At 34.9% G+C, this 15,236-nt stretch overlaps 1 protein-coding gene across 1 annotated transcript in view; it reads left to right on the top strand.

Moving 5' to 3' along the window:
* Positions 1 to 15,236, top strand: part of TRDN (triadin) — a 388,244-nt gene that overhangs the window by 255,394 nt on the left and 117,614 nt on the right. Inside the window, exons 21-22 of the mRNA XM_060616557.3 lie at positions 3,748 to 3,795; positions 13,773 to 13,820. Coding sequence (XP_060472540.3) covers positions 3,748 to 3,795; positions 13,773 to 13,820 — 96 coding nt within the window. The remainder of the gene's footprint in view (positions 1 to 3,747; positions 3,796 to 13,772; positions 13,821 to 15,236) is intronic.

Raw genomic sequence — 15,236 nt, 5'->3', positions numbered from 1 at the left:
AGGTTTCAAAAGCTTTGGTGATATTTTATTTCTTAAGCTTGCTGGATGTTACAAAGGTATGCATTTTTTATTACCATTCATTAAAGTGCGCACATATGTTACATGCTTTTGTGTCTTTCATTTATATAATATTTTTCATAATTAGTCAGGTTTTAAAAAAACAGAGTGAGAAAACAGAATTGGTGACACTGTCACAACTCCCTGGAGGCTGTGATGGACCACAGAGAGAGGAGGCAGCTGAGGTGGGAGGTGTATAGAAGTGAAGGATGTGGTTGTCTGCAGTTATAAAGAGTGACATATTATGTTTCTGAACTGATGTGAAAGTGTCACTGAGGTGGAAAACTGATGAGGTAGCAGATAGAAGCAATATTTGCAAGAAAAAGACCTTGACTTGGCAGAAGGAGAAGGGAGGCAGGATGGACTGGTATTAAATTGGGGTGGGGACCCACCATCCTTTGGGATTGAAAAGAAAACAAATGGTGCAGGTATGTGCTGGTGAGGTGGTGAAAACAGGAGGTAGTGTAGTCTGCTTTTATTTTCTCCCTGAATTTCTCAACAGCAGCTTGCCTCTACACTGCAGGATATTGGAAGTTTGAGGAGGGGAGAGAAGGCATGAACCAGTTGTCTAGAATGGGAAAACAATTTCTGTAGGTCTGTGCTAGTATTGCTGATCAGTGCTGAACACTCCCCTTAACTACTGAAATGTGACAACTCAAGTGAGACCTGAAGCAGGAGGAGGGCCTTCCTCAAGTTTGGATGGCTGCTCAGGTGGCAGACATAAAGTAGTTTTGTGTTTTGAGGGTGTCATGGGCTGAATTGTGTCACTGCAAAAGATATCCTAAAGTCCTAAGTCGGTACCTATGAGTGTGATTGAATCAAGTTAGGATGAGGTCATATGGATTAGAGTGGGCCCTGAATCCAATGACTGGTGTCTTTAGAAGGAGAGGAAGATTTGGAGATGCACAAATTCATACAGAGGGAGGAAAATCATATGAACAGAAAAGGAGGAATTATGGTGAGGCAGCTATAAATCAGTAAATGCCAAGGACCACCAGAAGCTAGCAAGAGGCAAGGAAGGATTCTTTCTATGAGAGTTCCAAGATAGCTTCAGAGTATGGCCCTGACAGCACCTTAATTTTGGACTTCTTGCCTCCAGAACTTTGAAAGAATAAATTTCTGATGTTTTTAGCCACCAAACAGTTTAAAAGCAGCCTGAGAAACTACTGACAACTGTAAAAGCAGATCACTAAGTGAATGATTTAACCATGGCTCATTTAAATATTGATAAGACTAATGAGCAGAAGCAGTGAAAAAGGGGTAAGGTCAAAAGAACAAAAGTATTGATGGAGTCAGATACTATTTGGAAAAGGTTCTTTTTAAAAAATTTTTTAATGTTTATTTTTGAGAGAGAACGACAGAGTGTGAACAGGGGAGAGGCAGAGAGAGAAGGAGACACAGAATCTGAAGCAGGCTCCAGGCTCTGAGCTGTTAGCACAGAGCCTGATTCAGGGCTTGAACTTATGAACTGCCAGATCATGACCTGAGCTGAATTCGGATGCTTCACTGACTGAGCCACCCAGGTGCCCTTATTTGGAAAAGATTCTTGAGTAAGTGAGCTGTAAAATGAAGAATGGTGCCAGAGAATAGGATTTGGGGGATCAAAGTTTTGGAAGCAAAGTCCAAGAGTATGTTGGTAGATGGCAGGAATCTTGTTTTAAGTGAAGAGGTCAAGGAAATGAGAGATCAAGCATACATATGAACTGTGTGTATGACTCCCAATCCTAGTTAAATATTAGAGTACCTTGGAAAGCTTCCAAATATATGAATACCCAGGGCTCCTTTCAGATTCATTAACTCAGAATCTCAAAGCTTTCAAAACTCTATAGCTCACCATAGACCTACTACATCTGACACCCATGGACTTGTAATAGCCCCCAACTTATTCTAATGCTCAACCGTGATTGAGAGGGGTTCTTAATGAAATCTCACAATAGTAGAGGAAGACAACTCTGTGCAAAAATACTCAATGAGGGATGGTGCTAGAGTATAAGGTTAATAATGACAATAAGAGGAGGGATCAAGCCAGGTACAAACTGATAGTGTGCACTTCAAAGGAAATGAGATTACAGAAAGCCAGGAGATAACAACCATTGAGAAATAATAGACACTTTGGTATGTAAGGGTTGGGAAAACAAACATTCTCCAGTTTAGAAGACTGCTTGCAGAGTTGCAGAGGCCTTAGGGAGCTAGGGGGCGGTTAAAAGAAGACAGCAAAGCTCATGCTCTGAATAGAGGCTGAGGATACTGGTGCATATACTGTAGTGGAGAGTTGGAAGGACTTTGGTAAGGATCTGTTTTTAGGAGAAATGTGAACTCTGTTTTCTGCCGGAAGCCTAGGTTCATGGTGGTAACTGAGGTAAACACAAATGGGGATCACAGAAGGATTCAGCTTGATGGTCTCTTAGGGGATATTTAGTAATCAGTTTCCAAACTATGGTCTGGACCAAAGGCATAAGCATCACCTGGGAAATGATTAGAAATGTAAATTCTCAGGACATGCCCTAGACTCATTGAATCACAAACCATCCAGGCTGTGTCTGCGTTTTAACAGCCCACGGCGTGACTCAGATGCATGCTGAAGTTTGAGAACCACTAGTGTAAAGTCTTTATCTGGAAGGTGTACAACAGCCAGGGGTCTGCATAGTCCTGGAGCTCAGGGTCTTAAGAAAGCCTGGAAGAGGTTATTTACATGACTTCTTGCATAGGCTCAAATTGTAAAGCTCATGATATCTAATATGGTAGAATTAAGGCCTGAACATGATGTGAAGGCCTCTTCTGACATCTGATCTTTCTCACAGCCCAAGATCTATGGCATAAGGACGGAAGGAGAGGGGGCATGAAGAGTCCTGTTGTGTGGTTGTTCCTAGAGCTCAGCTGCTGAGTGCATATGAGTGAGGGGGATACGTACACATACTAATGAAAATAAAAGTAAACATAAACATAAAATACAGGTGGCCAAGGAGAACAACATCAAAAAATAAAAAGTCAGTAAAATGAGTAAATAAATATTTGTAAATATTCACCAGTTCATTGTTATTTTTGTTATTTTCCTATAGACTGGAGAAAGTTCTTTCAATTAGCTATGATTCGAGATCCAAAATTTTGTACTAGGACCAGCATTTCAGATTATGTCTTCCAGACAGCTCTCTTATATTCCACACCAGATAAACTACATGAGAAATCACAAGAGGCCACTTTGGCCTTTAAAAAATTTTCTCTCTCTCCAAGCAATATTCAAATGGAATTTTCCATAATATTACAGCTAATCTTTTATAATATAGAGCTAATTGATGGAGATCAAATACTGCTTGCCATCCCCATAATTAAAGGCTAAGCGAAAAAGTCCTCTTCCACACAACTCATACATCATTTTACATTTGAATATAAACTAATTAGTATTCCAGTGTATTTTGTGAAATAAGCCACCTTGTTTTATGGCCACTACTTACATAGGCATTAAAATTTAATACCGCAGAGCAGTATGTGGGAGAGATAAGAGAGTTCATTACTTTAAAAATATGTAAGTACTTTATAGAGTGGCTCTTCTTTGCTGCTTGCTTTGCTCTCAGGCGCCACACATATTTTATCTTTTGGGCACTTTTAGTCTTGTCTGACTTACAATACCATAAGATATCGACCTGGCATCTCTGATATCCATTTCTCATTCTTTAATATCTGAATTTGCAGAAACTGAACGAGCCAAAGAAGAGGCTGGTGCTGCCTCAACTAAAAAAGGTAAATGCAGCTTGAAGAAAAAGATGTCATGGCTATAGCTTATTTCTGCTAAGGTTCCTAACTTAATGTATTGTTTGGTGCTTATAAAAGAGGTCTAATTTATTGATTTTGCTATTTCATTGACACAGAAACAAACCCACTTTGCATAAGATTTATGGTATCCATGTTAACAAGGCTTTTGTGTTCAGTGTTCTAGTGCCAATGGTTTCACTTCTTTAAGGTCATAAACTAAAATGAGTAATTATAGTCCACTTGCAAGTTAGTTTTCAAAAAATTGAAGAAATGCTGCTATTCAAGCTGAACAGGATCCCAATCATCTGGAGAGTATTCAGGTTCAATATACTGCCTTAGGAAGACAGGGCTTGAACAAATGAAATATGGACTAGTAGAGCTTATGTGAACAATGTTCACTTTGTGCTTGCATAATATTAAATTAGAAAATATTAAATTGAAATGCTCACTTGGGGATATTTTGCTCAAAAAATATTGGGAAGGTAGGAATTTAAGTCTTCAAAGTTATTTCTCTTGTCATATCTAATCAGAGGCCTACATATATGAATTTTGATGCCTTTTAGGAGACATTTAAATAACATGTTTAAAACAGTAATATACATTAAAAGTAATCATCATGATGAAAAGTTTTACATATTCCCTATTCAAAATAATCTGGAACAATTCTACAATTTGTGATTCTTCTTTACAAATAGAAATGAAGTCAGCAATATATCCAATGTTTTCAGGAGTATCTCAAGAGACAATTTAACAACCTTATACTTAACATACACTCACATACACACGCACACACACAAACCTACACACATACCATTTCACACATACTTCCCTAAAACAACATCACCTTTTACTCCTAAAAAACTCTCTATTGCATATGCTTTATAAAGAGAATATATATCAGCACTCTAGGAAGACATAAAATGTAAATAACACATATCCACATTCTCAATACCAAGTAATTTATATATGTATAATATTATATATGTGAATATAAATATATATTATATATATGAATATAAATGAACACATGGATATAAATTAATATAATATAAATTTGTATATTAGTTAATAAATCATAATATGTTACTATATTTAATTAATATATACATTAATGTATAAATTAGTATACATATGTATGTCTAAGACAAAAATTAGATAAAGAATACTTTAAGAAAAGATATAAATTTTTGTAAAGTAATAATTAGAAGCTAGAGTTACTGAAATTAATGGATGCCTTCTCTTAAATACAGGTCTATTTATTATTCTAAATTTACCACACATAGGAATAAAATGTTTCCTAATTATATCTTTTTCTAATAACCTAAGCTATTTTTGATAAGTGATTGAAGTAAATTTAGCTCGGTATCAATGTGTCCTAAGCAATAGAGTCATATATCATCGAAGTCACTTTAATGTATCTCATTCTTTTGTGGTGTCTTATTTTCAGATCAGTTTTCCTTGTTGGCATTAAGTGGAATGTGGGTAATACTTGCTTGTTTCAGAAAGGATGATGCCATGGTATCATGAAAAGGCTGAAGGTCTATAGATTCAGGAAAAGTCATTAATATAGGGAAGGGTACAAGTGTACATGGGTCCAGGAAGTGAATATGACACCAGCATATGGATATGTGTTAAAAGCAAGAACAAAAGCAAGGCAAAGTTGTAGTTCAGAATTGGTAGCCAAGAGTGAGGCTAATGGGGTGTCCAAGTAGCGATATTTGGGTTTCATTTGGAATTAGATTTCAAATATAGAGCCTTAGGAAATTCCTCATTATGAAAGGCAGCCTGGAGACAGAGTTAAGAAGAGAAAATTTGAGGCACCTGGGTGGCTCAGTCGGTTAAGTGCCCGACTTCGGCTCAGGTCATCATTTCACAGGTGATGGGTTCGAGCCCCATGTCGGGCTCTCTGCTGACAGCTGAGAGCCTAGACCCCGGTTCAGATTCTGTGTTTCCCTCTCTCTCTTCCCTTCCTCCTCTCATGCTCTCTCTCTGTCTCTGAAAAATAAATAAAAATGTTTAAAAAAATAAAAAAATAAACTAAAAAAAACAAGGAAAGATTCAACTACTTGGAGGTTGAGCCCTGCACAGACTCTCAATTACTTGGAGCCTGGATATTTAGGATAGAAATACAAACACACATAGTTTGAGTCCAATCAGGTCAAATTGGAGTGAACAAAGGTACTTAACTGGGACTGAACCATCACTTTGTTAACTCACTGGGAACTTCAACCAAAAATGGTCCCTGAGTTTATAGTATGGCAAACATTACGGTTGGGGTTAAGTACACCTGATTGCTAGACTTAGAGTGAAATGAAAAAAAAGAACTAATCTTTTTATGAAAATAAACTATTGGCACCAATTACTTTGCTTCTAGTAAATCTTAGGTCTCATGCCTCAGTTCTTAACTTAAGTATGATTCTGCACATTGGGTTTGCCTGCAACCACAGCACGGCAGAAGCAAGTGATCCTTCCAAAGCTGTCATAAATAAATGGAAATTCAGATAGTGCTTTTCCAATTTAACAACTTACAAAAAATAGAAGTCAACATATACTTCATTCATTTGTCAACTAGTTTTTCTGTCCCCTACACCCTCACTGACAATCAGCCACACAAAACAATAGATAACTGTTTCATCATAGATTTAGCCCCTAATCTCCACAACAACATATTTTACAAGATGTTCAACTTGTAGTCTTTTCAAAAATAAGTAGAATAAGAAAATTATGTAGGGGTTATTTTTGTTTTCAAAACTTTGGAAATTGTTTTTCTGCATTGAGGTTTGAACTAGGAACTGTCTATGCAATGTTAGGTGGAAATTACTAATTTTGCAAGTGTTTTAAAATTTTCACAGTTAAAAAAGTTTATTTTAAATTAATTGCAATGTGCCAATTTATATATCTAGTATAAATTGTTTGATCTTAAGCCAGATTTTAAGTCATATTTTCTTTGGGGATATATATATATATATATATATATATATATATGGTCATCAATATATCATCTTACTAACTTAAATTTGTTTTGCAGTATTCAAATCATTTTTACTTTCATTTGACATATATTTATGGTTTACACACTGTATACAGAATTAAGGGAAAATGTAGATGTTAATCTTGTTATTGAACAACTTAAAATACTGAAAAATAGGAATTTAAGTTGTTTAAACCTCATTTTTTGCCATCACATAAAAGTTTTCTACGTAATTATAGTTTATGGTTTAAAGCCAACAGGGTAAGAAATAAATACAGATAGATTTCCAGAGGAGTTTAAAAATTATTTGTACCTGGGGTAAAGCAAAGATTTACTACCTAAGATGACTTTAGAGTTAAGTCTTAAATAACAGATAGAATTTTGTTATGTAATCATTAGTTCGAAGGGTAACCTGGGTACAGGTAAAATAACAAGGCAGTGGTGGGAAATTTCAGGATGTATATGAGGAATGGCAAGAGAGTTACGGATATGGCATGAATTAATACAGCCTGGGCTAATAATGCTGTAAAGTGGCCTGATTTTAAAATTGGACTCTATTCCATGAGCAACATGAAGTTAATGAAAATTTTAAGTTTAGGAATAACATTCAGACATTTGCTTTAGGAGGAGGTAGGGTAGGTAGGATGCAATAATGTAGGTGACATGTATTAAGACCTGGTATTAATTATGAGATTGCAAAGGAGGGATATTAATAGAATTTGACAACTTACTAGCTTTGGGAGGGAAAAAAGAAATGATTTAATGACAGTAAGTTTTCAGACTGGGTGCTAGAAGAATATTATTGATAGTCTTATAAAAATTAAGAAGGAAGATGAGAAGTAGTTTGGGGAGGGAAGGCAAGATTTATTTTAGACATATTAAAGTGCTGGCAGCACATGCAAGTGACTTCCCATAGGTGGTTCCGAATATAAAACTAGAATTTCAGACAATTGCAAGACTGTAGATATAGAGGTGGGTGTCTTCTGCATGGGATTACTGGTGGAAACCGTTAAGAGTCCATGAGCTTGTCAGGAAGAGACGGCCTAGAGTGAGAACAGGGCTGGTGTGGAGTGTGAGGGAACATTGACATTTGGAGGAAGGAGGGCAAGGAAAGTCAAAGAAAAAAAAAGGACAGAAAAAAGTGACTAGAAAGCTGAGGTTAAAGAAAAATAGATGTAATTATGTATAATGTCATAGTCACCACAGGAGAATAAACCATTTTAGTGACAAGGTGGAGGTCACCAAGTCACTGCCAAGCAGATAATTATTGATTTTTAAAATATAATTTCTGGGGCACCTGGGTGGTTCAGTCAGTTGAGCATCTGACTCTTGATTTCGGCTCAGATCATGATCCCAAGGCTGTGGGATTGAGCCCTGTGTTGGACTCCATCCTGAGAGTGGAGCCTGCCTAGGGTTCTCTATCTCTCTCTGTCTGTCTCCCCTTCCCTCTACCCCTCTCACCCACTCATGTGTGCTCTCTCTCTTGAAATAGAAAATAATAATAAAATAGAATAAAATAAAATAAACACATTTTCAGGGGAATGGCACACTTGAAAGCTAAAGAAGGACAAATTGAGGGAAGAGGTAATGAAACATACAGGCAATCATGCTGAAGAAAATGGATTGGAATAAAAGGAGAAATAGGTTAGTAGCTTGGTGTTCTTGTTTAATTTAGAGCCATCTCCCCTTTAATCTCAGAGGTAAAGTGTTTATTGTTCTTGTCAAGACGAGCTTCTCCAGTTGTGTCCCCTTTAATCAGTCACCCATGCATTTTTGTGGTATCATAATCTTTCCCATTATTGATTTTGTTTTGGAAATAGTATTCTCAATTTCAAAACTCCTTTCTTGGTTACTATTTCCCTCTCTGCCATTTTGTCTCCACATTTTATCCAGTCTTCTGGACACTGGAATGCTAGCACCCCTTCCGAGCTCCTGCAAGGATGAGGCTTCTGTCTCTACTGTGCCACTGATGTTCTGGATAATGCTGATGATTTTATCATTGCTAAACCAAAGGAGCCATTCGGTACTCACATAATAGGCTTCTCAGTTTTATTTACCATTTTATCTCTTCTCTAAGCTTCTCTTTTGTTGGCTTATCATGAGAACATAGCCTCCTGGTTCTCCCCCATATCCTCTGACCTTTATTTGTGACTTGTGTTTCTTTTTTCTTTGTTGACCCTTCAATTATTGATGTTCCCAGATTCCATTATTAATCCTCTGAACTTTTCATTTTATATTGTCTCTTTGTGAGATATGTCCACTTTCAAGGTTGAAATTCTGCCCTATATCCTGAAGATTCCCAGTTGTATGTTGCCACTTCAAGACTTCTCTGTGAAAAGGTTTTTTCCCTCAAATTTCAAACTTATATGTTCAAATGTCCAACAAACACCTTCAAATATAACCTGTTTTAAACTAAATTCCTCGTATCTCCTTCCCAACTTGCTTTTCACTATCATTGGTGAAAATACAATCTCTCTTCACTTCACTGGAAAATGGGGGGTGATTTTTTATCTTTCTTTACTTCATCTGATTAATCTCCAAGTGCTGCTGATTTTATCTCCTTAATATTTCTTGAACGTATTTCCTCCTATTCATAACTGTGACTTTCATCTTAATTTAAGCCTTCACTATCTTTTGCTTGAACCACTGTAATGAACTCACTACTGCCCTTAGGCTCTTTATTTTTATTTCACTAATATTCATTTTACCAGAATTTCCCCATAGTCATAGTAAGTTATTAAAGTTATAAAACTGAACAAGTCATTCAATTTAAAACTGTCTTTTTCCAAGTTGACCATGAAATAAAGTCCAACCTTGTTAAAATGACATAAATCCCTCAAGATCTGACCCTTATATTCCTTCTCAACTTCATTTTCAGGTATTCCCTGCTTTGAATGCTACAACAAATACCATATTGCTCATAATTCCAAATTCAGGAATATGATGTAAAATTCAGGAAAGATGGTAGAAGGAAAGGATGGTCTTGTGAATACATTAATTAGTTAGCATCATTTGAGAATTGATGAGAAGCCTCTCTTTCCTGTCTCTCCACTATAACATATATCCAAGGACCTTTGTACCCAAGATGTAAGACTTTTTATTCCACAATTAATGATTTGTTCCGTTGTTTCAGTCAGTGACATCTCTATGCACTACCTTTAAAATCTGATCAACCTTTGGGCAGATAACATTGCATTCTTGTATCCTTGAAAATAATAGTTTATCATGCTAAGGCTGTAGGTCTACATCCCTGAAGTAATGTATAAATGTCATGTGGGGGACTTTTCAAACTATAAATACTTTCCCATCACTCCTCACTTTTTTACCAGGATTCTAATATATCCCATCTCCAAGTAAGCTTCATTGCTTATGTACAAGCCCTTACTGCTAATGGGAACACATCAGAGCCTTAAGAGTGATTAAGGTCAAGAAAGGAGAGATTAAATTGTACTGGAGAAGTGGATCCCTGAAGGAAATTGAAGGGGAGAATAATGAAGTAAAAGCCTGCAGCTACAGGAAAGTAACTTCTCCATCTCATAGTTTAGCTAGGACTATTCCTAATTCAGGCATTACTTTATAAGAGTGTTAGTTGCTTTGTTTCCTTTATATTAGTTGGGATCTCTGAAGAAGTGCAATATAAATCTACTTTTCACCCTAAAGTAAATCCTTCCAAATGTAGAGCAAAGAGAATTTCTCTCAGGACCAAAGGAGATTTCAGGTACCCTGTAGCACAGAAAAAGAAATTGATTAAGGTCTTCTTTTGATTCCAGGAAGTTAGAAAATCCACTTACTTAGATGAGCTATTTATTTCTAAAGTTTACTCTCCATAGGATTAGGCTTGATGAATTTTACATCAGAAGTAGAAGTGAAAGGATCATCATTTCATGCAAAATGTGTTATTTTCTGTACAGATAATCAATATTTTCAGTGACCTTTTCTGAGTAACAAAAAACTGCTATAAAGGGGACTATCCTCCTTTATTGAATATGAATGTAGAACCCATCATTGGAAAGAAAGCTTGTTCTTTTTGTGTAAATCACAAATTGTTTACTTAGAGATATTTACTTTTCAAAGGATTAAAATAAAATAAGCTGACAACTACATATTTGCTATACAATATTTATAATGAGTCTTCTGAACAAAATAATTATGAATAAGACTATATACCCATGGGCTTTATTATAATTACAAATTATCAGTGTTTCATTTCCACTAATGTACCACACATTTTACTAGCTCCTTTATGTAAATAAAGTAAATTCTGACTCTAGTTTGGAATTCAAGGCCTTCTATAATTGGCCCTATCTTCTATTTTTAGATTATTCCATATCTACTTTGGGGAAACCTCTGCTTCAGATTAATTTGTTCACTTTCCTCTATGCATACCTAAGGATTTTTTGCTCCTCTGTCTTTCTTCACATCTTATTGGCTACACCTAAAATCAGTCCTATTCCTAGAAAACCACTAATACCAAAGCTTACCGATTTTCCCTCTCAATGCAAAACATTTCGTATTAAGACATATTGTTTGTCAATTAGCACATTTAATTGCTAAGCAAAAATATATTAATCACTTGTTATATTAGGAACAATGCTAGATACTGTAATAAATGCAAGCAATACGTTTCTAAATATCCCATGTATCAAAGAAAAAAAATGACAGTAAATTTTGGATATATGTTGATCTAATGTATGACAAAAGCATTACACTGAAACTTGGGATGCAGTTAAACAGTGTTAGGGTAAAACTTACACACTTTAACGATATTCTTTAGAAAAGTAAAAAATCTGAAAATCGAATATCCAGAAAGCCAATAATTTTTTAATACAGAAAATTAAACCCAAAGAAATCTGAAGGAAAAGAAATTAAAAAATGTAATAATAAAGGCTAATGAAGTAGTAAATTAAGTTGTACAATAGGGAAAGCAAAGCAGTCAAAGTTAGAGTCTCCATAAAACCTAACAAAGCTGATAGACTGTTATGAAAACTTATTTAGGAAAAAAAGAGAAAGCACCAAACATCAATATCAGAAAATTAAAAATAGGCATCATTACAGATCCTACAGAAAATTAAAAATAAGAACGTTTTCCAATAAATGGACTCATATTTTGAATCCATAATCCATATTTGAATCCATAATTCAAATCCATAAATACAGATTCATATTTTGAATCCATAATTAATAATTCTTCCCCAAAGAAATTTCTAGTCAGATAGCTTCACTGGTGAATTCTTTCAAGAATTTAAGGAAAAATTAACACTAATCTTACACTAAACCTTCCAGGAATCTAAAAAGAGAAAACATTCACTTATTTTATGGAGCTAGAATAACCTTGGTGCTAAAACTTAACAAGAAATAAAAAAGAAACATGCATGCTACCTTCTTTGTGAACATAGAAGGATAGGCCTAAACAAAATATTAGCAGATCAAGTCTGAAAATATGCATGAAGGATAAAATGTCTTAAGGTTGGTTTTGTTTTGGGAATACAATCTTTAAAAAAAAATGAATGTAATTAACCAAGTTAATAGAATAAAGGGAAATTACATTCATCATAGTAAATGCATTTGATATAATTCGTCCCTAGAGTAGAAAGAAACTTCCTTAATCTGATAAGATACCTACAAACCATTGGCAAATATCATACTCAATGGAGAAAAATGGAAAGATTTCCAACTGAGAATTAGAACAACACAAGGATGTCTGTTATTACCACTTCTATTACATATTGTATAGATATTTTAGCCAGTGAAATAAGGTGAGAAAATGAAATAATATGTACAAGAATAGAAAAGTAATGAATAAAACTCATTACTTACTAATGAAATTATTATCTACTTGAAACAATCAAAAAGGTCTACAACTAAACTATTATGACTAATGAGTAAATTTAGCAAGTTTCTGTAAAAAAAAAGTTATGTTCCCCCCCCCCCCTCCTCTGGTTCATGACATTTTTGTTGAAAAGATCATGGCCAGTTACACTGTAGACATTTTTGATTGCTTTGATTATTTCTTCAGAATATTATTCAATATATATTTTTATATACTGTATTTGATTAAACTGAAAGCTAAATCTTTGGCTTAACTGGATTCCAGTTGACTAGTTGGATGCTTTGGCAAGAACACTTCAGAGTACATGACACTGCATATCATTAAGAAGTCAGAATGTCCGGATGTCCCATTATGAATGAATGGTTCTAAGTTTCATCAGTGGTTGTGTTGGTGACAACCACATTGCTTCATTTCAAAGTTGCATTTTTCTCCGTGCAGCTCTGTGGGGCGATACTTGGGTGTGATGGCAATATTCAGTCCCCTCACTCATCTTCATCAAACAGCTGCTAGTATCCTCTGAAGATCCTTACTTGAATCAATTATTTCAGTGGGGTATACTGATTTTGAGTGAATAATTTCTAGTGTTTTGATGTATAAATAGGTAGACAGTGAGTAGTCCACTGAAAGCAATAAATCTTAAAGAAAGCATAGTTCAGGATAAACAGCATCTTATTTCTCTTTTGGTTAGCTGTGATTTTGGATGACTTTATTTAACATTTAAATGAATCTCAAGCATGACTACACTGTCCTTTCAGTTGATTAAGTTAAGTTAAGCTTGAATTTAAAACAGCATCTAGTTGACATTTTCAAGACTCTGAATGACTCCAGCAATAACCTGGATTGTAAATCGATTAATCATAGTCTTGTCAAGTAGAATTCTTTGTAGAGCTTGTTTATCAAAGTAGAGTATAAAAGGAGAAAGTAGAAAGGGGTATGGAAAAACTAGTCAGAAGCCAAGAAATTATTTCTTTTTTCTCTAATTCTTTAACATTCAATTTGAAATCGGTTTCAACTGGTTTATAGAGAAATGAGAAAAGTTGAAAAACTCTAAAATAGCTTGTTTAGAAGAAAGAGCTGGCAACGAATGAGTTACAAAATGCATTTTTGAGCAGAAGCAGCATTTCCATCTGGAACTTTTATTTAAACCTTATCTCTGCCTTGCAGCTGTACCTGGAAAGAAGGAAGAGAAAACAACCAAGACAGTGGAGCAAGGTAAAAAAAAATGAAGGAGGTTGACATTATCTTCTTTAGAAAGACAACAACATGAGGAGGAAAGCACTGGATTCAGACAGGAGGAAGACAATAACTGTTCTATCTATTGCTCTCTATCACTGTCCTTGCATGCTTTTCTGTTTCAGGGAGGATGTGAGGCAGCAATCTGGGTTTTTGTTCTTTTGTGTAACTAAACTTTGAGTATAAGTTCAGAGCAGGAAAACTCCAGACTTCTTAATTGTATCAGGGAAAATGCTGAAGATGATTGGGAACAAGGAAATGATCTGGGGTAACTGGTAGACATTTTTCTGTTTGGTTTGTGCTTTTACCACCACCTTACTGATCATAGTTTAAAGAATAAAGATGGCACAATTCAACTGATGCAAAAACAACATCTAATGCTTAAAAAATAGTATGTAACACTTAAAGGGGAAAAAACACCAAAAGTAAATTATTTGAGCTTATATTGTGACTTCAGCAAGTGATTCTCCCAAGAGGTCTGAAATTTTAATATTAAAAATCATAATGTTATAAGTAATGCATTTTATTTTTATTTATGCAGCTATATAGCACATATATCACTCCAAAATTTGCTTGATAGAAATGCAAGAGTAGAGTGAAAATATTTAAAGTGATGTTGGGCCTTCTGTTAGAGCTTAGCGTGCTAATAATTTTATTTATGATTCCCCCACTGTTTGTTTTTTCATCTATCATATTTACTAGTTATTGTAATAAAACAGAACTAGTAATACTTTTGTCAAGAGTGAAATCAACATAATTTTTCCTCTGAAATTTGCGAGTAATTAAGTTCCTATTATCAAAAATTTAGCATTTTTGATATGAACAGATCAAGAAAATCCTTTAATTTCTCACATTTCAGAGAAGTTAAAGTTACGAATTCAACTAAGTTAAATGATTGGTCAAATATTTATTTCCTTGGGCTTTTCAAAACAAAATCAGATTACAATTATATTGAAAAGTTTTCAAATCAATTTTGGCTTCTGGGGACTTCCTGAAATTTTAGAATTCAACAGAATGTTTCTATCAACTTCATTTGATGTGGATATTTCCATCTCTGACAAAGAAAGCAGAGGAATGGTACGACATCCAGTTTTAACTCGTTCACTTAGGCAAGGAAGGCCCTGAGCCTAAATTTCTTCTGGGGGAAAGAAAAAAGAACAAAAACGGAATGACTTCTATCTGACCTACCTATTCAACAAGATGTAGAGCTCAAACAAGAAAACATGGGAAAAGATATGGAAAATGATAAATTCCTAGATAATTGCACAGTCCTTACATGAGCATATTTCCTTATCAAATCAACTTTACGACAGGTGAGATAAACTATCAAACCGTGTCAATTTAACTGTTTCATAGTTTTTTTTCTTCTAGTATAAAGGTGTTCATTGCTCATCT

Source organism: Panthera onca, chromosome B2 (assembly GCF_046562875.1).
Source record: "Panthera onca isolate mPanOnc1 chromosome B2, mPanOnc1 haplotype 2, whole genome shotgun sequence".
Classification (NCBI taxonomy): domain Eukaryota; kingdom Metazoa; phylum Chordata; class Mammalia; order Carnivora; family Felidae; genus Panthera; species Panthera onca.
This window is presented reverse-complemented; position numbering and strand designations above follow the sequence as displayed.